We start from the raw sequence: 26,576 nt of genomic DNA, 5'->3' as shown, positions 1-26,576 counted from the left end.
GAAGGGAAAAAAGATGATTAAGGGACAGGAGCATCACTCTCACAAGGAAAGGCTGAGGGAGCTGGGCCTGTTCAGCCTTGAGAAGAGATGACTGAGAGGGGACCTCATCAATGTCTGCCAGTATCTAAAGGGGGGGTGCCAAAACGATGGAGGCAGGCTCTTCTTGGTGGTGCCAATCAACAGGACAAGAGGCAACAGCCAGAAACTAATGCAGAGGAAGTTCCAGCTGAACATGAAAAGCTTCTTTACTGTGCAGACAATCACACACTGGAAGAGGTGGTCCAGAGCGGTTGTTGAGTCTCCCTCACTGGAGATATTCAAGAACCACCTGGACACAATCCTGTGCCACATGCTCTAGGGTAGCCGTGCTCGCACAGGGGGGTTGGACCAGATGACCCCACTGTGATCCCTTCCAACCTGACCCATTTTGTGACTCTGTGAATTCACTAGAACCATTACAGAATGCAGGAACTGGGGAAGAAGAGTACCGCCATGTTCAAAATACAGAGACTTCCAGCTAATCAGAGAAAGTAATGTAGGACTTACTGATTTAAAAAACCAGAAAACCCGAACTCATTAAAGTGTCTTGGCAATCATTTGATCAGGATATACCTTTTACATTTCCTATTCTGAGGCTGTAAGTAGAAAGTAATCCCAAATTTCACAGAGAAAAAAGTGATGTTCAGCATTTGTATACTGAAAGCTTAAGTAAAGTCCTAACCTTGGTCAACTACTACTTAAACAACACACTGCAGCCAGCAGCAGGATCCTTAGTATAACTAGAGTGCTTTGAAAACACTGCAGCACAAACCACCCAAAGTCAGATAAGCTAGTTTCACTCCTAGGAACAAACACTGCAGACTTATCTCCTTCCAGAAACGATGTTTTAAGGGAGTTTAAATATCTGCCAGTGATGTTATTCACTGAGAGGTAAAAATATAAAAGCATGTTTTAAGATGTTTTACACCACATCCTTAGATTTAACTGTAAACGAACAAGAACACCATGGCTTCAATGAAAGTTATTTAAATTTGAATGCAGAGAATACTTTATTAACTGATTACAGTTTTGATGACCAATTTTAAACCGTAAGTAGTGTGGGAAACATAGTGGGGGACATTAAGGCTGAGCCATATATATAGACAAATCTGGATACTGATATTCTGTACATTTAACCTCTGCTTTTTCTTTATACATCTTTTATTCAGTATCTGAAATTATTTAATAGAGGAGGAAAAACCAAAAAAAGCTGGCCACTAATTTAGTCTTATACCTGGAATGAAATTTCGCATGGGTTTTTGAATGCAGTGTAAATTTCAGTGGAGATCAAACAGATTTTTTTTTTAACCATACTCCCAATGGAGTGTTTAAGTATAACTGGAGTTTGTTGCTGTTACAGATTTGTGCAATTATTTTTCTCTTCCAAAAACGAGCAGTAGACCTCTTGTGTAAAGGTTAATCTATTTAAGATAATATTAAACTTACCTAACAGGTTGGGAAATCAATATAAATTAAGTGCCTGTGGTGTGTATCAGTTTTCCTGCTCTAAGCAACCCCTATCATTTAAGTGGACATACTTGCAATTTTACAGAATTAGACTGACTTTTCAACAAAACCCAGAAAAAAAATTAATTTACTATTCTTGCACTGTGAGCAGTGCTCCTACACAATGTGATAACTGTTTTCCATTTGTACAACTCCCTTTTGTAAAGCTGGGCAACACATATGAAAGAAAGACAGACATCAATGGTTTGTGTTCTGAAAGATATTTCAGTTCTTTAGTTCCAGTCACTGAAGGAAGAGGCAGAGGCAAGTTTGAATTATCCCAGAAAACTGAACAATTGGTTTTATTTGGTGTCTTCAAGATGCTTCACCTTCTGTGGGAGATGTAGATGATGTAGGAGAGACCATTTCAGGTTTTCGTGAAATTCTGTCCAATTCTGCCTGAACATCTGTTAAAACTGGCTTCTGACCTACAAAATAAATGTGTATCATTCAGTCATGGTTATGAAAAGCCTATAGTGCCTTCACTTCTCAAATCAGACAAATCCTAGTAATTGTTACTGTGCACTTTGGGTGCAGAGTAAAGGTGTAAGCCCAAAACCCAAAAGAAACAGAAAGGAAACTGTAGAGAGAAAGTCATATCCTTTCCTATTTCCAATTTATCAAAGCAACTTCCATAATTATATATTAATTGTCAGTATATGAAGAGTTAAAGTAAAAAATACAGAAGACTATTGACTAGCAGTTATTACTACTTCTATACAATTTTCTGTAAAACTTGTATTTGAATGTAAAAATCAGGGGTTTCACCAAGCCCAGCAAAGTCAGTTTTGTGTACTTGGTCAGCAAAATATGACACCGCTGCTTATGGGTGCACACAGACCTGTAGATGGCAAATCTCTTTCTCTCCTCACCCACTTATCTCCTCCCTAACTTGGAACGGCACAAACATTTGTGCAGCCACACTCTAACCTAATTCAAGCTCAAAACACACCACTTCCCCCCACCCTTTTGCTCTTAATTCTTACTCCTCAGTCTAGGTTTCTATCCCACTGTAGCAAGAATGGAGGAGACAATACGGGAAAAGGCAGTGCAGTATTAAGACTCCAACGTCATGACAAGTGTGCACAGCATCTATAAAGAAATGTTCTGACACGTGTAGGTTGTAGCAGTGTCCCAGCATCCTTTCTGAAGACGCAAACTAACAGGAACTATCCATAAAGCTAATTTTGGCTATTGATGTACTTTGCTGCTCTTCATTTACTGAAAGATAATACTGTATCAGAATCAAAGCAGCTAATGTTCCAACTAATAAGCAGAGGAATTTCCCAAAGCTGCTGAGGAAAAAGTAATTTTAAAAATCCCAAATTACCATCTTAACAGACAATTTTCAGATTTGAAAAATGAGTGCCACAGATAGCTCTAAATACAAGACAGCAAACATTGAGGAAGGTGAAGAGGCCACATCTAAGCCAAATTTATTAGTATTTATGGTAATTCCTTGAAAACGTAGTCCTTTATGATATTAAACCAGCTATAACCCTAACCCTTCATTTGTCGCATATTAGGAAATTTCTGAGAACTGTTTCCTCCTTAATAATTAAATTCTGTCCTTGAAGTTTGTGCCACAGCCCCAGACAGAACACTTTTCTGGAGTGCTGCCTCTGTTTGCTTGGTGTCACCCAAACCTGCTGCTGGCCACTCCCCACAGGATTTTTCAGCGGGTGCTCTCTGTGCCTCATATTGCGTCAGCTGCATTTGTTTGAACAATGTCCATATGTTGTTCAAACTGGCACTGCTGACATGGCCTACAAGCACATTAGGAAGCATCCAAACTTTGCTTAGCCAACTGAGTTTTGCACTTAGAAAAGGGAAGCGTGCGCAGGTGAAAAACATTCTACACAACATCTACACAAAATGTTAGTGGGAAGTGCGAAGTACCAATGAAACACCAGCATTGTCCCCTAAGTGCAGCATTACTAACCTCTGGGGAAGCAGCAAGGAAAGGTGTATGTGTACGCATGCTCTTAAGTAATACAGAAACATTTTAAATTGGAATAGCAAGAAATGCCAGTATAGTCCTGCATCTAGCTTTAGCACAGTCACTATTAAACATTTCTAGATTAATAATAATTATTAATCACCTCATATATACACCGCTGTCAAAAGAATATACGTAAGTATTTTTACAGGCTGTTACCAAACTCAAAGTACTCATCACATCAGAGCTAGAACACTAGTGAAAGAAAATTTAAAGCTATTTAACAATGACAGTATTGTTAAAAAGAATCAACTTGAAATTCAGTCCCAACCTATTTAAATAAGATTAAAAGAGGCTTATGGCATAAGCCATTTTATTGGAATGATAGGAATAAAGGGAAAAAATGAGGAACTCATGTAGACACGATTCATGCTTAAACAACATGAAAATTTTTTCTTTGCTCCTCTGAAAGCCATAAAAAGGCAATACTAAAGTGCTGTGAAAACAAAAGCAAAAAACCATATAGAATATAAAAGCACATATATATAGAGCATTCAGTTAAATAATAGCAGTGTTCATTCTCCTGATAAACCATACTAACAAGAACAATACATCACTCCATTTAGATTGAGTAGATTTTTTGTCATTAATCATACCTGACTTTTTTGCTGATGGTGGTAAATTGCTGCCAGCACCTCCAGTGCCACCTCCTCCTGGACTGCCACCAACACCACCAGGGCCACCAGGAGAACCAGTTTTCTTGCTCAGGAGACTATTGAAGAAGTTAGCCAGGACTCCTTCAGATGTAGCTCCAGCTACAAGGGGAAGAAGGAAAGAAAAACCACAACACAAAACCAACACAGATTTTCTAAGTAAATACTGATTTAGTGTATTAATCAATCTAAATAAACATATTAAAGCAAGCAGGCAAAGCAATTATTTTACTTCCCCAGCTGCATTTGTGTCCTCGTAAGAAAAGGTACCTTTCATATTGGGATCAATCTTTTTTGACCCAGTAGGGATAGGTGTAACACTGGCAACATTCGATGTCACAGATCTATTTGGTGTTCTAGGAGATCCACCAGGAACTCTCGGTGAGGCATCCTATTAAAATAAAACAAAAAAAACCAACCAGCAAACCCAAAGTATAAGAATGCATGAAATTAAGCATTTTGTTACTTCTTACAGCTCCTAAGCTTTTGTGTTTTAAATGTAGTATTCTCAATGCAACTGAAATGACACGTTAAGGTTTTGCTGATTGCATAGAAGTTTTTTCACACTCGCAGAACATTGTTAAAACTATTAACTTTAGTGTAACTAAAGCATTAGACAAGCTTTTCATTTCATTCCAATGAGAAACCTGAAAATCCATCCATTACTCAGTAATGCCTCTGACCATAAATGCATTCTAACATACAAAAAGGAAAGCCACGACCTTTAGCCCTTGCTGTCAATACAAGCTGTGACTTGCTGCGAAGTGCCATAATTTTAGAGCACTATGAGACTTTAAATACTATCCAGTTTAAAACAATTAGATCAAACAGTATTTGACAGTGCAGACAAAAGCAGCCCTCTAAATATATAAAAGCTAATGATTTTCATGTGATGATATTTAAAAATTTTATTACTAACCACTGGCCTTCCTGCAGCAGTAGGTGGTTGTTTCGCCAACTGTGACTGCAGAAAACAAACATACACATGAAGTGTTTTAGATATTACAATGACTAAGAATACAACCCCAAATTTGTATTGGGAATGTTGTTAAATGAAACTCTTGTTGTTTGTTTTATAGACAGAAAGTTACCTGCTGCTTCATAAGAAACACTTGGTCATCCTCTGCTACAATTTCTTTTTCATGAACAAACTGCAATACAAAAACATGAGCATAATTCTGACTAAAAGAAAGAAAGGTATTTTCTTTTTTAGCTGCTGGTGAATATGACCAAAACATTCAATAATGAATACATATATAAAATACTATCATTGCTGCATATCACATTTTTCGTATTTAAGACTGCTGCCTCATGATTCCATTTAGGCCAAGTTAATTAGAAGTGAAATAGAATTACCATTAACTCCTTTGTCCTGTCAGGCATAAAGCTGTAGATACATTTGTAGAAAGAGCCACTAAAAAGTTCATTTAATTGTTCAATAAAAAGAAATGAGCTAAATGGTTACAAGGCACATTCAGGAGCCTCAGATCAGTAAGAAGCATTCACGGACACACACACTCTGCATCATGCCCCTGTCTCTTTTGATTAAGGCCTCACCTCAGTATTACTTTATAGGTAACTATGGCAAACATAACTCCTCACCTGTGTTGCATTACACTGGTGTAGGAACTGGACACAGACATTGCAGATCCCAGTTCTATGCATCAAATCGCAAACACTCTCCTTCCAAATAAGCTCATCAAAAATTTTGCCCATCAAAAATTTTGCCAAGCAAGCATGGCAAATACCAATATCAAAGTTTATAAACCAGGTATGAAGTTTATAAGCATGCAAAAGGAAATATTGTCAATTATATTTTCCTTGGATACCTATTTAACATGTCTTGATATTTTCCCTAAAGATTGCAGAAAGGAGATAGTATTAGTTTTCTCTGCTAAAACAATTCGCACTTGAAAATAAGATCAGTCACAAAATTTTAGCTTTGTTAGAAAAAGCCATCAAAATATTTGCCTTCAATAACCTCTGTGTGCATGGGAGTCCACTGCTGCTGGCATTTTGTTCAAAAACCTCACATATGTTTACAGGTTGTTCTGTCAAGGCATTTTGTTAGATAGTACAGGGGAAAACACACTGAATATATGTAGAAGCTGTTTTCACATGTTTATTTTTGATTTTACCCTGTCTCAAGTTTCTTATTTTAAATACTCCAGAAGAAACAGAAAGCATTATGAAGTTATAAGCAACTCAGAGCAAAATGAAATGTTCTTAAAAAACACAAACTCAACTTGAGAAACAGGTAAATTACATTTAGGCTTTTCAATACCAAATATGTCTTAAAAGCAAAACAAGTGTATTTGTAGTCTTGAACAATGTAACAGCAGCAGAAAAAAAAGTGTAAGTTGAAGAAGAGCTATATAGAACAAAAATACATAATGATTTTTTTATTAACTAAAGAATAACTTTAAGAACAAAATAAGATTCCCCCCTCTCCCCCCATACAGTACATCACACTTACGATAAGCTGCGAGTATAGTCTCCATGAAAGAAAAACAATCAAAAAACTGACAGGCAAATAAGCAGCAAAGAAGTTAAATGCCAATACATCCTAGCTTACCTTTCTGACTGGTGGTTTTGTTATGATATCCTCAAAACTGTCATCTGCTTTTAGTGTCTGGAAGTTCTCATGCAATATTCCTATCTTCTTGTCATTATCCCAACCTGCAGGACTAGAGAAAGCATTATTTGGCTTAAAATTCTATTGCTACTCCGGGCTATTCTTGCATGCACTCCTGAATTGCACACAACTGAAAGCCAGGAAAACTGTCAGAGTGCCCATTCTCCTATGCAAACTGGTTATTGATCAGTACAAGGAGGTAGAGACTGGTTCACCATAATAGAGAAGAGGAAAATCTCTGGGCTTAACATTTCCCTTTGGAGCAGTGAGTGTTTGTAATCTTCACCCACTGGCACTCACCAAACTCCAACTCATGAGAGTATTACATGGAACTTTATAAAGCATAAACCAAAAAAGGCTCTAAATGCTGCTTTACAGTATTGCACAGATACATTCTGTAGTCACATACACGCATAATAGTACAGATAACTTACATAAATACTGCATCTTTTTCCACAACAACAGCTGGAACATTGAAAGGAAATCCGTACAACTTCTGGACTATATACTTATACACTAAATCAATGTTTTTGTTTTCTTTTACTGAAGTGTAAATAAGTGCTGCCCCATCTGAATAAACTTGTTAAAGGAAACTTAGTTCAGTGGCTAGTAAGAGATACTAAAGTAACCTTTCAACTATCAAAAAAGGGTCATCTACTTTGGACAGTTTTGAAAGGGAATACAAAACCAAAGCAAAACAGGTCAAATAACTTCCAACACTTCCTTTTGAAATAAGCTATTAAGTAATTTAAATCAGTCTTTCTTTCTTTATTTGCTTTAGGCCAACTCAGCTACTGATTTTCAAGTAAAATAAAAACTCTTCCTGCTTTCAAAGCCCCCCAGCACCAATGGTTTCACTACGATGCCTTCAAAACAGCCTTCTGCTTTTAGTGAACAAAAATTTTCATGCCATATCCTTGTATCTTCTCATTACCCTACCCTGCAACCACTGCAGCATTAACGCTAGCAGTTTCAAAAATGCCAAAGATCTTCTACTTTCCCATCTGGGTTTTTTAATTAGGGGAACAAGCTCTTACATTATACAGTGATCTGCTTTTAAAGGAAATGAAGGCAAATGAGTTTACTGTATATCAGTAACTAAAATACCAAGAGAGTGCTTAGTATTCGAGCATGGTTCAGTATCAAATTAACACATTTTATGCACAGGATTAATAAAAGAGTAATTTTTACTTCGGGATTATAAAAACACCAACTCCCCAATTTATTTCTAAATGCCTCCAATTCAACTCCTAGGAGAAAGTTATATAATGGGGTCTGACTCCTATTCAAAGAAGTTTAGAATGGAATTTCAAGTTGTACATGGCATATGCAATCATGAAGGCTAATCCCTACTAATATTTCCTATTCTTCCTCTAAACACAAGAGTTATTACAATTACCCATAATTCCATTTTGAAAAATTAGGTCTTGGAAGCCCTTTGAAGGAATTGCCATTTCAACTGAGGTCTCTGGCTCTTGAACTAATTTTTCCATCTGTCATCTGCTGTCCCTCCAATAGCATTTAAGCTTCCTTTTACCACAGCTCAAATGATGACACAATGTAGGCATGTTACTGGCATCTAAAATCTAGATCTCAGCATATCTAGCTGACTAAACAACACTAGACAGTATTTTATACACTTCTTCTAAAAAAATGAAGCTTACAAATAGCACAGCAACAGCTTCTGTGCACTCTCTCTGTACCAATACAAGAGACGTCAGAGGCCCTTGCCTATACCAATTCACACTGCTTTCCTTCCCTCATAACCTCATCCTGTGGAATTACTGAGCATGGAGGAAACTGCATATTTGGGACAAAGTGAATAACATGCCTTATGTGCATCTGGAGCAAGATCATACTTAAATGAATTATCTTGTTGTTATTTTAGGGAGCTTGTCAGCTAAGATGTGCTGTTCTGCGAACTGACTCCTAAATATGGACATGGAGGCAATAAAGAAATTCATGGTAAGGGGACATGCTAGAGACTCTTTAAAAAAAAAGGTAAGAGAAACCAGAAAAGTTTAATTCAACACTGCCCACAAAGGTAGCTGAGGCAAACTGCCAGCTACAGTACAAGAGTTGCACGCTACTTTGGTACAGATGCAAATATCCTTTTAAGCTTGTCATAATTAATATAAACATTGAATTGAGTAATTATATCATCTTTATGATGTGCTAAAGGATACATTGTAAGCAAAACCGTCTGATATGTGACTGAATAAAGTCAAAGTGTTCGTCTCTGTAGTCATGCTCTTTTTCCAGAACACTGATGGCATCACACTGTCAAAATAAACACAAAATTAATATACTGCTTTCAGTCACCTGCTAAAATAGCAGTGCTTCTACACACTCAGTTCACAAGGGAAAGGGTAAATGGAGTGGGGTGGGGTAGTGCAGAGGAAAACAAAAACCTGCTAAGATAGTTTAGAAGCACAATTGAACTTTTTTGGTCTTAATAATATATAACTGGATGTACATGCACTGGGGTCAGCACTAACTTCAGAGTTCAAGTGACTGGAACTTTTAATTCACTCTCCCTCCTCACTCCAATGCAATAACTCAAAATCTCTGTTGAAAACTTACCACTAAATGATATAATCATTTTCTACCCAAATTTTTTTACACACTGGCATTAAAAGACTGTTTTTAATTCAGTTACTAACTAGCTCTTTGAAAAGGGAGGCAAAAGCAAGGAATGTGAAAGCAGAAGAAGAAAAAAGGTGTGGGGGTGGAAAAAAGAATAGCAGGAAACTAGCAGGTGGGAAAAAAAAGTGCTGTTCAAATGAGAGGGTTAGCCTTCCAGAGAAGGAACAGCATATGTGTCAAAAGGTTTATGCCTTCCCTGCAGGCCAGCAGAGGCTGCAGATGCAGTATGCTTAATGCCAATGAGAACTGAGGAGCCGGGGGGGAAAAAATAACAAAACCAGATAAAAAACAGCCACAGGACAACCATTGTTCTCTTTAAATTCAGAATATGGTTACATATCTAACAGAAATCAAAACAGATCCCATAAACACCTTAAGAACTGATGAAAGTTACTAGTGCAGCACTTCACTGACTACAACTCCCAAAGAAGTTCATCTTCAGAAAAATATCAGAAATATTAAAAAAACCTTAACACCATTTTCAGAATATGGAGGACTGTGGAAATCAAGGAGAATTCTAGTTGCTTATTGACTAGCTCATTTCTGTGAGCAAAACCAGGTCTGAGGTATTTGTCAACTCCTTGAAAACTGGTAGAACTAAAGGAAAAGCTAATTCCAAAATAACATTAAATAATGGGTTCCAGAAGATAACCAACCTTCAATATTAAACACTTTAAAAGAGTTCTTAAGTGAGGTATTCAGAATAACTTAATAACTGTGTGCTTCCCACCCCAATCCACAATTGACAGTTACTTAAGTAAAATATGCAAAAAACCTAAAACGTGAAACAAACCTTTGTACAAACTACTACTACTGGAATGCCTAAGTTACATGTTAGTGTATCTGCACCCAGGGGTAAAATCACACTGTCATCTTTGTCTTCCTGCAATGAAGTATTTCTTCTCTGTGGAGAAGCTGGAAAATCCTCGCCTGGTTCTATATACTCCTGGAAGTCTCTTACCACTGAAAGTAAAAAAAGTTACATTAAAACATCAACTGGTTTATTATTTCAACAATGATTTCCACTGCCATTGATCTCTAGCACTGTTGATTGTATAGTACTTCTGCATCCTGGTGTTGAAAAAACGGAGCATGCACCTAGTCCTGGCTAGCTGTTGGCTCTGTCCAGCACAAGAGAGAACTAGGAAGTCTGAGATCTGCTGGATCAGCAGCTAGAAGAACATGATCAGATAAAACTGTCCATAAGGACAACATGAAACCATTTTTATTCTATCATTGTGAAGCCACTAGGCAGTTGCTACTAAGGATTACTGTTTGATCTGTTTCCTAAAGGACATAAGTTTCCTTCCATTCTTCTTGGCAAAGTTAATGGAACAGTTTGTCAGAATAAACAGAATTAAGCCTTACACAAACTGCTTAGCTGCTACTGTATACCAGGTTTTACCTACAGACCCTTTGTCCACACTTTACTCTCTGTACAGTGACTCAATAGCAGTAACAACAAAAAATAATAGAATACACAAACACTAGTTTAAACTAGCTTTATAATTAGTTAATAGCATATTAAATATTTGGTATGCTTTAAAATTATCAGATATTACTTTAAAATGTAGCAAGCAGGGTAAGTTACATTCTAACTTTCTTTTTTTCTAATTCTTGTTGCAAGTCTTTGTCATGTTCCGCTGCACACACCCAAGCCTCTAATTACATGGTCACTTAGTATCCCTGCAGTCAGGGATGCAATGTGAGGCATAAAATGTCTGTGTCTTTCACATCACACGCCCTGTTCCACACAGCAGAAACAAGGCTCTACCAAACCAAACTACTGCCTACTATTTCATGAGTAGAACATTCTGATTCAGCGAAAGAAGTCAGGCAGCAAGGCAGCTCAGCTGCATCATGCACAGGGGCAGTGAACTACACCAGAACATCTTTGCTTGTGTGTTAATCCACTGCTACCTTCACTAAACTGACTGAAGCCCTCTGAGTTCATACTTAGAAAAGCATCTGTGCAATTACCAGAGCAAGACTCATTTCAATGCCGTAGAGGAAAAATTATATTAGGTCAAGATTATTCAATCTTTCTGCAGATCTTGGAGTTCACAATAACAAAAAGCACATGCACAGGTTATCATGACAAATTGTCAAGCCAGGCTCTAACTCAAGGAATGCTGCTACTTCAATTCTAGTCCGAAGAGCTTCTGAGACCCTCCCAAATTAACTGAATGTATTTGAAACCCAGAATTCTCACCGTGATATGCCACTCTACAGCATCTTTCCTGTACAGTATCCTGCCTGTTCTGGGATAATTGCATAAATCATCCAGTGGATTCCTAAAATTTCCACTGTATGATCATAACATACTAAACTTAATGTAAATAGGGAAAGCAGTAAAAAGGAGGATTGATTTAGTATATGACAGCTCCAAAACTGTGGAATAAAAACTCAAGTCTTCCTTAGAAACACAATTTCGTTGAACACAGATTAATTCAGTAAAGAGGAAGAGCTATTTCAACCCTTCACACACATCTGTTACGTATCCCCAAATGCCTTTCTGTACCAGTTTTAGTCCTCCCAGGGTGTTTTTGAGCGGAGTTAAGCTGCTAGAACTGAAGACAAACACAGCAACATACCTCCAGAAAACTACACATGCAAACTCTCAGTAGAATTCAGTCCTGGTAGCTAGTTAAACCAGCTCTCAGGACCACTGAGCCTAACACAAGAATCTAGTAGGATCCGGTAGCCAAAAGTCAGGCAAGCAATGTTACCTCCTCCTTTTGGCAGTGTCAAGCTCCTGCCCGCCTAGCAATGCATGAAATCACATCACAACAGCATCAAAACAAGAACCAGCTCCCAGTCACGTCTGGATTGTGTCCTCTGTTACACCCAGTGTTCAGACTACTTATATCTGTAAGAATTAGACCAGATGATAGAAAACCAAAACAGACAAAACTAAATGGAGTAGCAATTTTTTTCTTGACTCATTTCATTGCTTACATTTTCTGGATTTTGTAGATTTTCTCTATTCTGTTCACTCAGTCAGTAAAGAAGCCAAACTATCAGCTGTACACCTTTGATAACGTAGACACTGTATCCATACTTTCATCCCACAAAATCCTATCCTGAAAGTGTTTGAGGGAATGCTTAATACACATGCACTAACATCCAAAACCAAACTGAAAAACACATCCAAGAGAGCTCAGCTCCTCCCACCTAAACAACTTCATGTGGATGATACGGTTCTCAAGGATACTTCCCTTAGAAGAATCTCTCTCTTAAAGGGACAAACAAAACAACTAATATTCCCCTCGCCTCCTTCCAGAGTATCTACAACTGTCACCTTACATTCCACTTCATCACAGCACAGCTACAACCTGCATTTCTAAATTAGCATAAGCACTCATTGCTTAAGAATGTACCAGTTAAAGTGCATCTTCAGACTTAAAAAGAAAGTTTAATCATGCTGTTTGATCTCAACACACAGCTTTCTCAAATGCTCTTCCTTTCACCAAGAGATGAATGGGAAAAACTCAAATTCTACTACCCAAAGGGGAATACAAAGGGTTGCTCAGAAGTAATATGGAGCTATAATGGGAGTTCAGTCAGTCAGTTTAAGAAATCCTGCAAAATCTTTGTGTTCTGCATGTTTAAAACTAAAAAGACAAGACACTGACAGAGCAACAAACACATAGTTCTGTTAACATCAATAATAATTAGGATAAAACTCTTCAAGTGGAAAGGGCCCAGACATGGCCATGCTGCCATGAATCCTCTCAACATTTACCACTTTTGGTAGCCACAGAACAGGTCCCTGATTCTCTAACTGGCTAACTACAGGAACAGTTAAGAAGCTGGTGTAGTGATCTGCCTTTAAACAAATAAATTAAAAATTGAATGCTTAGAAGTTTGGGTTTTTTTGCTTGGTGAATCTTATCTAGAAAAATACATAAGAAGACTGTAATTTCAGTTGTGTTCATTCTGAAAGTTTTTTTTTCCCCCTACATTGTTATTCTGTTAGAAAGAAGTACTAGTACTGTTCATATAGCTACTTGAGACTTATCTGAAGCCAGACTTGCTTGGTAAATTCTAATTTTAAAACACTTCCAAAGAATGAAAGACTGCAATGGAGAGATTAAATGGTGCAGGAAGCATTAAGCATATTTAAATGGATTCCCATGTATTTGCAGAATACTCACACTTTTGCTCCATTTCTTTCATTTCTTCAGGAGGAATTTTTAACTTGTCAATGTGTTCTCTTACAACACTTGCCCATTTTTGTAAAGAATCCAGTGCAGTCCAAGGTCTAGACATGTCTACTACCAACATAACTAGAGTGTCCTTTAGAGAGCTTGCCTCCATTGCAAATTTAAGAAGACCTTTGTGATATAGGTCACCATCCAAAATCCATACATTACATCTTGTTTGGTCTACAAAAAAAAAGGAAGAACATTTAATGAGATTTACTTGAAACACACCACTACATAATGGCTATTGAATGTTTTTTGGACATGTAAAACGTAAGGAAGAAAGCAAATGATGTTTTATCAGTCCATTGAACATACATAATGACACAGTGAACTGCAGCTTGTGGGGAGACAAGCTCCTCCTCATTCAAACCCTAATGTGTAATGGCTGATAACTTAACATCTTTAATACATTATCTGAAAGGGAGGGTCCAGAGAGAGCATTCAACATTTCCAAAATAGTTGTTCACCATTTTTGAGCAAGATGTAACTTAGAAGAGTAGAACAGGGTGATGTAACTTAGAAGATGTAACTTAGAAGAGTAGAACAGGGTGAACTTAGCTGTCTTTTTGTGGCTCTTGGCCTGCTCACCTCTCAAAGATTGCCATCTCCCCTTCAAAACTCCATGTGACATACCTAGATAACTCTTAAGAGTATACAATGTACCTTGTCCACTCAAAAACCTGAAGAACTGCAAGGTTTTAATGATTAACAGACTGTTACTCTTCCAATTTGCAAAAGGACAATCACCATACAAATAGACCACCCCACTGTTTTTCCCCCCCAAAAATATCACACTACTACAAATTCACCAAAACTTGTGCAGTAAAGGAAGAGCTGTCGATTCAAAATTAGTAGGCTTGATATAGTTACATTTATCCTTCAGGTAAATTTTTATTACTTGTTACAGAAGCTCTGAGAAAGACATTTAAATCAAACTCCCAATTTTCTTGAATACGGTTTCAAGTCAACTTTGAGACCAATACCCAGACATGAATTTCAGGAAAGCAGGTGATTTCAGAAAAAAAAAAAAAAAAAAAGGGCCTGGTTGTCTTTCTACACGTTTGGGATTTTTTTTATAGTATACACAAGAATTTCCATTTTTCTCAAAGCTTCCAGTATATCCTTATTCACACCTCATAACGCCAGGTACTGGGATATTAAACAGGATCTTAAACATACTTTTTCCTTTCTAGCCATACTTGCACCCAAGTTTTTGGGTTTTCTTGTTTGCTTTTTAGATCTCCTTCACCATTGTGCACAATTTCCTACCCATCAATCCATGACAATAGTCTTGCAGATTGTGTGCCAGCAAGACAAAGGTTTCTCTGTAGGTTTAGGATAACTACTTGCCACAGTAATTGAAATGGAAGATAGAAGCCTGGGCACCTTCTCCTCTAGGCCTGAGGAATACACATCTATTCAGAATGTTGCAGCTAAGTCTGCTTCCCTGGTCTTTTCTTTTTAGCTTTTTCTTTTGACAGGTTCCTCTCCTCCTCTACCACTTAAGTGGTCATTCACTATATCTACTGAAGAAATTACACAGACAAACTTCCTTATGATACAAATCACTTCTGGCATAGGCTGGACTCCTGCATACTATAAAGACAGAAAAACATCCCAGTCATTTCAAATATCACACTACTGAACCGTTGCTTTCAAACTGGTTTAACATATTGTTACAGATACAGACTCACCATCTCGGTCTTCATCATGCACATTTAAATACAAGTACTCCATTCCTCTTCCTTTTTTGTACTCCTCTATTCCTTGAATTTTTCCTATTAAGCTAGTTTTCCCTGCTCCATCTTCACCTGGAGAGACAGAAGTAAGAAACCACTCAGTCTTTAATCACAGTTACATATTAAAAACCACCTGGGGCAAGAAGAAAACCATATCCTAGCAGGGTGACTGAGCTCACTGGAGTTTTGAAATACAGCAGGTTTTGCCAAAACCATCCATTCTAAGTGCATGTCTCAGCTTCAAATATTTTTTCTACTTATTGATAAATGCAATTATGCCACTAACTATGCTACCTGAAATAGGCTCTTAGACCCATCTTTAAAAGGATATGCTACGGAGTAGATAAACACCTCAAACAATTTCAGTCTTTCAGCTACAACCAAAGTAGTAACAAAGTTTTTCTAAAGTAGAATTCAATTCAGAGTAAGCTCCTCTTACAATTCAGAACTCTCTCATTTCAAACAGCACACTGAGTAAGGCAAATCTGTTACCTCAGCTTTTATGTATTGGTTTCTTTGACTATTTTCTCCGTTACAGGTCTCAAGAAACCTTAAAAAGAAGTGACAAATAGTAAACCCACTGCCTTAAAATACATGTGTCTGTTTGGATAGCACAGAGAGACAAGCTTGCAATCCAGATCCATTCACTCCTATTCTCTCCCCTCCAAAGGGATCTTGGATAACCACTGAACCTTACAGCATATGCACACTGTAAACACCTCGACTACTGTCAGAGACCCTTCGTGAAAAACTTCATTTGTAGTCATAGGTCTCAGAGTTGGAAAACTTCATGTGCAGTTTTTCCAGTTCAAAAGAGTAATCAAGCTGAATTTGCACACAAAGTAAATCATTGGTTTTTTCTCTAATTTGCAGTACGATGAGTATGTAACAGACATTAGAAAATTCTTGAAACTCACTCACAGCTTATAAAATCAAGGTTAATTCCAGGTCCCTAAGAAGCACTTTATCAATTTTGTGTCAAACAAAACATTTTTTTCCCAAGTCTCTCCTAGTGAGGGAGAGTCTAAACACTTGCTTTTACTCACATAACAAAGACAAGAGTTCAATAATTTTTACTGCTAAACACAACGAAGTTTTCCCTTTAAAGAGACCATGATCTTATAGATGTCACTATGGCTACATTAAAAACACTATAGCTATAACTACTGGAAAGAACAGAAATATCATACTTTGATAGACTGATTTTGAATTTGCTTAATATATCATCCTCAAGACTGCCACATGAAGTCTTCAATTTAGAGGATAACTTTATTTTCATATTTCAGTAATGCTGGAAAACATGAGTGCTTACTCTAAGGTGTCCAGGGAATTTTACTCAGTGGAATGAAAAGGCTACTTTAAATGAAACATATTTTGAGAGAGAGAAATAAGACCAGAACTGAAGTTTAAAGTCTAGTTAAGCATAGACAAGTTAAATGAAAAATTAAGTTGTATCACTGTAACTTTTTCATAATTTAAGGGTTCATTTCTGAGCTCCTATGTTAAATCAAGATGTACATGAGCAAACAATTACAGCTAGTTTTAAATAACCATTGGAAAGCAGCACTATCTTCTAGTCATACATCAAGCTTTTCCTCTTGTAAGAATATCTTTTGAATAATTCTGATGAAGTGAAGAATTCAAGCTTCATCACCACTGATGAATTACAATTCCTCCTCTGCCCTCACCTCTGTACTTATCCAAGCTTCTTAAAATTGTCATCTACAAATAACTGAGAAGACTTTATTAGCTGCTGCTCTGACATGTTATGAAGCTGCTTTAACTTCTGCCAAAAATGTCTGTATGATTCATTGTGCTATTTTACTTTTCTGAATTGGCAGCTTCAATTAATTTGTGCCAGCAGAAGGCTCAACAGGTAAGACAAATCAAAATCTGTTATTCCTTTTAATGAGGGGTTGCACTTAAGAGCTTTCTGAGTTTCTCAGAACAGCTGACTTCCAGATAAGTTCTTTTGCATACTAGAGTTTGATTCACACAGGTGACAATAAAGATTTCAACTTACTAAAGTTTCCCAAATTCAAGCATCTCCTGTGAAGTGTATCTTCCAGTTCTTAAAGTAGCTACATCAAGTCTAAAAAACACCTGCTGTTGTAAAAAGTTCTGCACTTGATAAAAGATACACTGAAACAGTCTAAACTAAAACATGCTTACACAGATGCTAATATCTAGGCAACTATTGTTACAAAGTGCTTATGCTATGCAATATAGACAAAGTTGAAATACACATCCCATAAGCCCCTTACTTGTCATGGCTCTGTGTTACGTCATTTCCTCTCCACCCCTGTATTTCCAAAAGCCTAAAATAAATTGGAGTTCAATACTGTTAAATTAATAGCTTATGGAAAAATAAGAACTGGAATTTTATTTTCCCCTGTACACTGAAAGAAGTTTTACCAGTAGAGCACAAGACAAGTTGATTTGATGTAAAATTAGTACCTCTGGACACATATGCACACACAGTAGTAATTTCAGCTTTCCATCACAGAACTACTTGAATTTAATCTGTTCCATGAAGAAGCCTTCTACTCTCTTCTCCTTAGCAAATATTCACCCATTTCAAAACATCAGGATCAGGCAGGTGGATGGCTGACATACATAACAGTGCTGTACAAGTTACTGCATGCAGAGAGCAACGCTCATCTTTCACTAGGGAAAGCCAGAATGACGCATCAGTGAAGTCTGAAATTAGTAATACGTAAACCAACTAGTTTACAAACAGTATGACCTACTTGCAAGGGTACAAGATAGCTGCCTAGCCAAATGTGCCCTATTCCATAGGAGAACCAGACTTCTTGACATATTTAAGCCAAATTAGAGTCAGTATTATTTAAAAAGCTGTGAGGAAGTAAAAACAGGACTATCGTTTATGACACAAGGACCTCCTCCTTTTTGCTCAAACAATTGATCGTAAAAAGTGAGGAAAAGATAACTGTCTTGGCCAAGAGAACACAGAATTGTAACAGAGTAGTTTGGGTTGAAAGGGACCTTTAAGGGTCAGCTAGTCCAACCCCACATTAGTGTAACCCAACATGCTAAGACTTGAGGTTTCATCTACCTCTACTTTCTATGTGTAGTATGTTGCGCACACCTTTTGAAATCATGACAATTGCAAATGTATTTGTATCCATGTTTTTGTTTTTTCCCAACCTAAAGTCTTCAATAAAAACCACTTGAAAAGTCAAGACACTTTGAATATACTGAGTTATGCTAGGAAAGAGCAGTAGCAGATTTTTGCTTTGTAGCTACTCTTCAGCAAGAATATCAAAACAAAATCTTAAACCAGTGTTTATCTAAAACTCCTAGGTAATTATTAGAAATCTCGTTATCAAATTAATTCTAAGTGCTAACTTTTAAGAGTTCTCAAAACTCTAACATTTTATTGTAATGCCTTTAGTGTGTTCAGAATCTTCTCTCCCCCTAAGAGGAGAGGGAAATAGATGTGAGGAAATTAAAGTCTATTAGCTGTTGGAGGTTTGATGGACAATGCACAACATATTAATACAATTAGCATTAATTGCTACCTGGGACATACATAAAAGTATATATGTTTAGAAAAAACGTCAATCACAATACATATATATACACACAATATATGGCTTTTCAAATTACAAACTTTAACACATTTAACATATTTACCTTTTTTTGTTTGTCTCTGGATATCTCTATAGTATACAAAAAAGTAATGCTGCTTAGTTTCAGACAAAAGGAAAATTTCATATTCCCTAGGTTCAAACATCACTGCGCATTAATATTATGAAACAGAACTTTTTTTCAAGTGCTACTGAAGCAATATATAAAAAAGAGCCTTATGCATCTTCAAAAAGAATTATCATCATCCTCCACTTCATTTCAGAATTTTAAGATGGAAAATCCTGTAGCTTCTTCTTTATTTCCAACTGTGGGATAACCAAATTAACAACTGACTTCGATATATAAGCTCATGGAGCAAAACATCTCTGACATAGCATTTTTGATAGAGTATTTCAACGTAGAATAAAAATCAGGTAGATTCCGCATCCTTCTTTTGGAAATAACATAAAAAGGCCTCCTTTTCCAGAGTAAATACTAAAGAACAAAAGTTCTCCATTATACCAAACTGCACTCACACATTAATACAACAGTGAGGAAACAGAAGTGATGTTTCTAGCAAGCAGTGCTATGCAGCAAAGCTGAACACGAGTAAAAGAGAAATGACAGATTTAATTTTGCACAAAAGTCAGGCTAGGAAGCAATTGAAACAAAGCCAAACCAATATGCTTACACACAGTATTTCACTGTCTTGTTAACAAAATGGGAAGTCTTATACTTAACTAAACAAACGCTGTTGCATTTTTATCCACACACTGCTACTATTTCACTCCTTTGAAGAGCTTGAGTTTGGGGTTGTGAAAGCTCCTCTGTCCAAGGTGCTACTCTGTCCACAAAACAGATTTTGACAACATCCTTCTTGTTGCTGCCCCCAAACATACAGGAAACTGTAATAATAGAAACCCTTTTCCCAGCCTCCTCCCTTCTCACTACTCCAGGCAAAAAGCATGTTTACTGAGCAGAAAATCAAGATTCACTACATGATCTGCCACAATGCAGAATTTAGCAGAATGGTCATCCCCAGACAGGAAGGGTGGGGCAATGAGGTGAATGAATCTCCTTCTGCAAATGCAGGCCAACAGGCACTTATCTATGTCCTGCTACATCAGCTGTTAAGCCATAAACTATTACATTAGAGAGGACTTAGGCTCTCTGTTAAAAGAACTTTGAACTTTTCAAACTTTCAATTAACATTTTGAAATTCAAATTATTTACTACTCATGCTATTTCCACATTTCTTTCAGTTTAGAAAATGAAAACAGAAGTAGAATTTCACTGGTCCTATAACAAGACATTTCTTACTTGTCACAGAAATGTGTACATGGAAGAGCAATCAATGTGTTATCTCCAGGACAGACATGAGCTTTGACTGCCTGTTTAAATTGTTTCTCCATTGTAAAGTGTCCAGTGTGTTTAAAATATGTCAAGGCAAAGAAGAAAGAAGTAAACATTTCTTTTGTGTCATCAATATTGGTAGCTTGCCCCACTTCGATCCACGACTCTGATTTTTTTTCAACAGTTCTTTGAAAAACCCTGGATGCCCTTACTTGTTTGTAATCTATAATCCTAGTGTTTCCTTGATGGGAGTTTTTCTTTAGCATTTTAAACCCATCAATTAAAATTCAGGTTGATATGGGAATTCTACAACTCATCTCTAAAAGAACGTGTTCAAACAAGGCCAAGCAAAACTAGAAGTAATGGTCCTAATTAACATCTTCTGCACACCGCCAAGAATACTTTCATGAATTAGCTTTATACTTTTTATAATGCAAAAGACAGCGTCTGGGTAGAACAATTCAGAACATCTAGTATCTGTAACATAAAAATATTGAATATTTTTATTAATAGAAAAAAATCTATCTTGCTTAAATATGATAGAATAAAGCCATCAAGTCTAAACATGAGTTATTGAGTGGGGTTAAGATGCCTTCCCAGAATCCCAGAGCAATCACTATTCCACACCACATGGAACACCTGAACCTGATATAGTGGTATAGAGACATAAGGTTCTTCCTACTAGAACCAAGCACATGTGTACTATAACTATTTTCAAGATAAAATACTTGTCACAAGCTAATAACTGCCTTTTCTACAGCTGCATATTAGTGAAAGAGGCTTGTTTACACATTCCATACTAATTGAAGAATGTCTTTTACAGAACAAGACCAAAATAATCAGAGCAAGCCAAATTTAGTTTCCTTACAGAGAAATAAGAACAAAATTAATTATGCTGATGAGAGCTTTCTCTACAATCCCTCAAACCAATATGGAACTTCACAAGAAGTAGGCCATAACAAGACTACAAATAACTTGTCACTAAATTTTCATTTACTCATTGAGTAAAAATTTTCTTCTCCTCCAAGTTTGTTTTACTCTGCCAGGTAAGTCTTTCCCCTCACACACAATTCACACAGTATATTTGTGGCACTGAAAAATTAAATAACTTCTCTGAGGAGCACCTTAATTGCACTTCTGCCTTTCAACATGACAGAAAGCAGATTGCAGACAACTCTTCCAGCAAATCTTTTGCCATCTCCTGCACCACAAGAATACATGGCCTGACTGTGGAAACAGGTACAGCAGTAAGCGTTACCTGTGCTTGGAGAGACCCGCAGTCAGAGAAAGGCAAATATTGCAGAGACTTCTACAGTGACTACGGACAGTATCCACTCCTGCCTCAATCCGTCTCCTTTAACATAGCAGGAAGTTGTCTCGTGTATTTTATCCAGGTTCACTACCAAAATAGAATAATCCCATGTTACTATCCACAGGACACCTTTCTTGGTACTCCTGCCATTAACCTGCCTGGAGAACACAGCAGCACAATTCCTTTCACTGTTCTTCACCTTTGGAGCTATTTCTGAGATAGATCCAGTAACCAGCAGCACTTCTGACAATGAAGAGACTAACTTAAATAAATGCAATTCAACAATTTCAGAACTTTCCACGCTGTTCTAAGTGACTTCTACTACACAGCATCCATGTAATTCTGGATTTTTGGCAGGGTATTATAGCAGGAAGGACACAACAAAGAAGTACTACTTAATTCTAAAAAAATGTATCTACAAAACAAGCAATTAGAATTTTATCTAGGTCAATGCCCCATCAAAACAATTGACACTTTAGAAGCATAACTCTGCTGACCTAAACGCAATTTGACTACATTTGGGAGGCTTTCATTGCCTGCAGAAGGTGAATTAGTTGCAAGAAGAGAATGAAAAGAAACCCTCTGAGTTAACTTCTGCAGTACTCATGAATTTAAAATATTGGAGATTAATAATATTGTATGTATGAATATATATGGCAGTATGAACAAGCAGTATTTTATCAGTTTCAATGATTAAATTATAACAATGAAGCTGTCAGCTATTTGAACAGGAAAAAATAAAATGGAAAACTAATTTTTATAGTGTTCAGTAAAAATTTAATTAAGCAGTTTTTACATCCTCATGAAAATTTGCTGTATCAAAACTTAATTTTCAAGTTCTTTATATTCAACAGGTGCACTAGAAGAAAGCAGCAAGCTAAGATATGAAGATGTATTGGGAATGGCTGTTATAGCAGAAAAGCGTACCTCACAGAAAAGTGTACCTCTAAATTAGCTGTGGATTGTGCTTCTTCCCAAGCATCCTGGACAGGAGCACAGCTCCAAGATTCAAACAAACAGGCCTAGCCCTGGGAAGTGAGATGTGTGGGATAAAGAGAAAATGTGGACACGAGGCAGTTAAATTCCCACTGCCCTTTAAACTCAAAGCTTTTATCATCAAGTGGAGTAAAATGCATAAAAAACCCAAACCCATTAGTGATTCAGTAGAAGCATTACTGGGCAATACAGACACAGAGGGACATACGAGTGTCTCCGGATGGTTTGAAACTGTAAAAATTGTAGGCAAAGAATATATTGTGCTTCAGAGACACAGCAATGTATGAAATACAAAGCCAGATAGAAAACAACTATTCAATTCACTTGCCAGCTGGGAGCCTGTGTTCTGGTGCATCCTGGAATGACTTTGAACATTACTGCTTGAATGCATGCTGCAGTTTATTGGATAAATGATTAGTTCAGGTCTCTGAATCCAAGCCTTCACACATTCTACAGCACTGTGGATTCCATCCATAATCTGCAGTGGTGAGTTGTCAGCTGCCCCCCTCTACTCCACTCGCTGATATATCAGAAGGGGAATGAACAAGAGAGCTCCCAGTTATACACATCAGTTTTCTCATCACAAAAACCATCTCCTGTGATCAACTACCTTTATTACACAAGTGAGCAGAAAACAGTCCAGGAGAAGAAGAAAAAAAAAAAAAAAGAAAAAATGAAGCAAGAGGAACAAAAACACACTGCTTTTGCTATCTGCAAAAAGTAGCTAGAAATGTCAATGAGAGCACCTGACTTCCTTAAGAAGGCATGTACATTTTACATTTTCTCCTGGTATAGTCTGCTAAACAAGATAACTGTAGCCACTATGACAAAACTGCCTAGGAATCAGAGCATAAGGGACTTACAGTAAAGTTTAGAAAGGCCTGTGCTTTTATTTGTTCATACAAGAACAGAAAGATAAGAAGCTTTCATGCCACATGTGGTACAAATCAGAGCTTAAACTTTAAAGAAAAATAGTTATTGAAAAAATGTCTGCAAGTGAAACAACTTTGGAGAAGTAAAACTGTAAGACAATTAATTTTGGGCTGATTTTGAGCAAATTATTACCAACATCATATGTTAACCTTCACTTCACAAAACTATGTGCCATATCTAGAGATTAACATTTGGCATTACAATCTCCTTTAGTTATGTCTATGTTAACTCCAACTGCTCTCCAGGTTCTTAAAAATGAGATGTTAACACAGCTAAAAATAAATACTGAAATAACAGAATTAGCATGCCAGACACAGACAGGTTCCCAGAACAACTAGGCATACAACTATATGCACTATTTGAAAAATATAAACGCTGTAGGCAAATTAGAAAACCTGTCCTAGCAAACAAAAGAACACTACATGGTGGGTTTTTCCAGTTGGTTTTTCTGGGTGGGGCCATGAGATGTAGGAGGCTTAAGGATTTTTTTTTAATGCAGTTTGTATTGAAAATAAGCACTCATTTGTTACTATCAATCATGTTTCATCTGGCAAGTTTTGACCAATATGACTGTTTCTACAGCAAGTATTTGCCTGCCACAAATTGAGTGAAAACCATCAAGATACTGGTCAGCTTTACACCTTTTGCTTAAAAGTACTGAAAGTATAAAGAAGCTGGAAATAATCATGGCAAGAAGTGATCTGTGTTGCAACAGAAGTTAGTACAAAACTATCTAAAGGAACAAAGCTTGAACATAGAGGAAATGTGAGATAACAGAGAAACTGCAAACACACAGCTCAAGAATCCAAACAGACAGAACTTCACATACTGAATCTGTCCAATATAGAATACATAAGACCTCTCCTTTTCTTGTGCCAGTGTGCTTCAGGAGCAGCATCATGACTTACAAGTCAACAAAGATTAGGTATTCTCATAAAAAACATGGCTGTGGTCCTCACTGGCCAGTCCTCAGATCTGATGTTCTTTTTCCTAAATACATGCCAAGTTTAGGGTTTTTTCCCCCCTGGTCCCTGAAGGACCAAGGCCTTCTAGAAGACACAATTTCTAAGCAAGAATTGGAATTTCTTCTATGAATCTGCACATTTTTCAAAAAATGCATCAGTCAAATAAAGGAAAAAAGGTATTACATTCAGTCATTCTATAAGCTGCACATAAATGGTAAAAAAAAAGAAAAAAATTATATACAACAGGTTGAATAGCAAAGTGAGCATTTGGAAACAATCTATGATACGCTTTCTAGCTCTGCAGGAAGCAGTCTCCAGTTACTGAGCACTAAGGATTACCTGACTACGAAGAGAGAGGAAAAACAAAGAGTGTAATCTTCTTGACAAGGATCACAGCTTGAAGAAGAATCTTCCAACTTCAACAAGGACAATCATCCAATTTAGTTTCAAACTGTCACATAAAAAGCTGTCAATTGTTATGAAACCTTTCCGTTGTTTAATATCACTGCAACTTCCAATCTCAATATCCTACTTAATTACATAACATACAAAGCAACAAATTAAAGGGTAGTAAGTCTTGTAAGAGCTTCAGAAGACCATCCTATCATCCTTGCAGTTTTCTCCTTCTCAGTCAGTTTTAAATAACCACTCAGCTTATCAAAACAGGAAGAAAAGGATCACAGTGATTGCTTTAGGATTATGGAAAGGAAAAAAAAGCCTAACTCGAAAAACCTCAAGAGGGTATAAACCACAAGACTACGCAGAACCATAGTGTGCACAGAGTCTGCATTAATGTCTTTGATGAGTTTTAACCCTGTTTTCAAATATTAACATGGCTCTTTCTGGGGACAGAGAGGTTGGCAAAAGGAGTGGAAGCGGCAGCTAGTTCTAAATCCATACACTTGGATTCATTATGTTGCCTACTGGTAATAGTATTTAATAGTCTTTCAGAAAAAACCAAACAAGCAAAAAACCCCCAAAAAACAAGAAACCCACCACACTAATAATAATAGCAATAATATATTCATACACACACACACTTGAGAGCATCCATTTCTCTCTCTCCTCTAGGAAGCTTTTGATTTTGACGTATCATTTTCCTTCTTTCCCTCAACAGTGAATTGCAGCTGGGTGTCTCATTACCGCCCTATCAAAGTCCCCTTCCGCACCTCTCACCTTGTCGAGGGCCAGGCTGGACTAAGGCCCTGGGTGGAGATCCCGGGGCGGCAGCGCTGCCGCTGGTGCCGCCACGCTGGGTGCGAGTGGGCAGTGCCCGCACGCCCATACGGCCCTCCCCGCCCTCCGGCCCGCAGGCAGCACCGTCATTGATGCCGCTCGGGCCACGGAAGCAGTTTTTGTGCCCGCATGACACACCGCAAGCGCCGGCAAGCGGCACCGCCGGCTCCAGCGAGGGAGGGCTCGGGAGCCGCACGTCCCCCTAAGCCAACGCTCACGGGGGAGACAGACAATAAAAGCTCCCCATCCAAGCATTCTCCAGCTATGGAGCCAGGGTGGGGGAAGGACCGTGAGGGTATTATGGCGAGGTACCTACGATGAGGGGCGTATCTAAAGCATCTGTGGACACTGCATCTCCAAAATGAAGCAAAGCCATGCAAGGGAGGAAGCGGGAGGGTTAAGACAGCGCCTTGCCACCGATCACCCCTCCCTTCCCTTGGGGCTCTAAAGAAGGGAAGCTCCAGGCGCCCAAGAGAGGGCTCAGGAGCCAGCCTGTGTGCGGCGGGGATGGGAGAAGGATCGGGATGCTTTCCTCAGCCAGTGTGCGGAGGGGAAGGCAGAAGGATCAGGATGCTTTCCTCACCCAGCAAGAGGACGTTCTTCCCCGAAGGCAGCTTAGAGCGGGAGCGCGTGGACACCTCGCTGAGGATGCAGGACCTGGCGCGGAGAGACGACAGCGCTTAGGAAGGGTCTCCCGCTTCCTCCCGGTCCCCACCCTCGCCATCTCCTGGGGATGGGGGGAGAGGGGGGGCTACGGCATGAGGG

At 37.9% G+C, this 26,576-nt stretch overlaps 1 protein-coding gene across 1 annotated transcript; it reads right to left on the bottom strand.

Moving 5' to 3' along the window:
* Window positions 1-1,020: 1,020 nt before the first annotated feature.
* Window positions 1,021-26,501, bottom strand: DYNC1LI1 (dynein cytoplasmic 1 light intermediate chain 1). Its single transcript, XM_017734587.1, has 12 exons — window positions 26,395-26,501; window positions 15,381-15,497; window positions 13,636-13,866; window positions 10,272-10,441; window positions 9,019-9,112; window positions 7,267-7,402; window positions 6,773-6,884; window positions 5,289-5,348; window positions 5,117-5,161; window positions 4,468-4,588; window positions 4,141-4,299; window positions 1,021-1,973 (listed from the first exon to the last, which is right to left on the bottom strand). The coding sequence occupies exons 2-12, from the start codon at window positions 15,421-15,423 to the stop codon at window positions 1,861-1,863; spliced, it is 1,284 nt and encodes a 427-aa protein (XP_017590076.1). The 5' UTR covers window positions 15,424-15,497; window positions 26,395-26,501; the 3' UTR covers window positions 1,021-1,860.
* Window positions 26,502-26,576: the final 75 nt, after the last annotated feature.

The sequence above is a fragment of the Corvus brachyrhynchos genome, unplaced genomic scaffold (assembly GCF_000691975.1).
Source record: "Corvus brachyrhynchos isolate BGI_N302 unplaced genomic scaffold, ASM69197v1 scaffold94, whole genome shotgun sequence".
Classification (NCBI taxonomy): domain Eukaryota; kingdom Metazoa; phylum Chordata; class Aves; order Passeriformes; family Corvidae; genus Corvus; species Corvus brachyrhynchos.
This window is presented reverse-complemented; position numbering and strand designations above follow the sequence as displayed.

Bases quoted from the DNA above. Each gene is read 5' to 3' on its own strand.
- DYNC1LI1 (XM_017734587.1), bottom strand. From the start codon at position 15,423: ATGGAGTACTTGTATTTAAATGTGCATGATGAAGACCGAGATG. The intron at 10,442-13,635 runs GTGAGTATTCTG...TTTTACTTTCAG, and splicing joins GAAAGAAATGGAGCAAAAGT to TGGTAAGAGACTTCCAGGAG. The intron at 5,162-5,288 runs GTAACTTTCTGT...TGTTTTCTGCAG, and splicing joins TGTTTCTTATGAAGCAGCAG to TCACAGTTGGCGAAACAACC.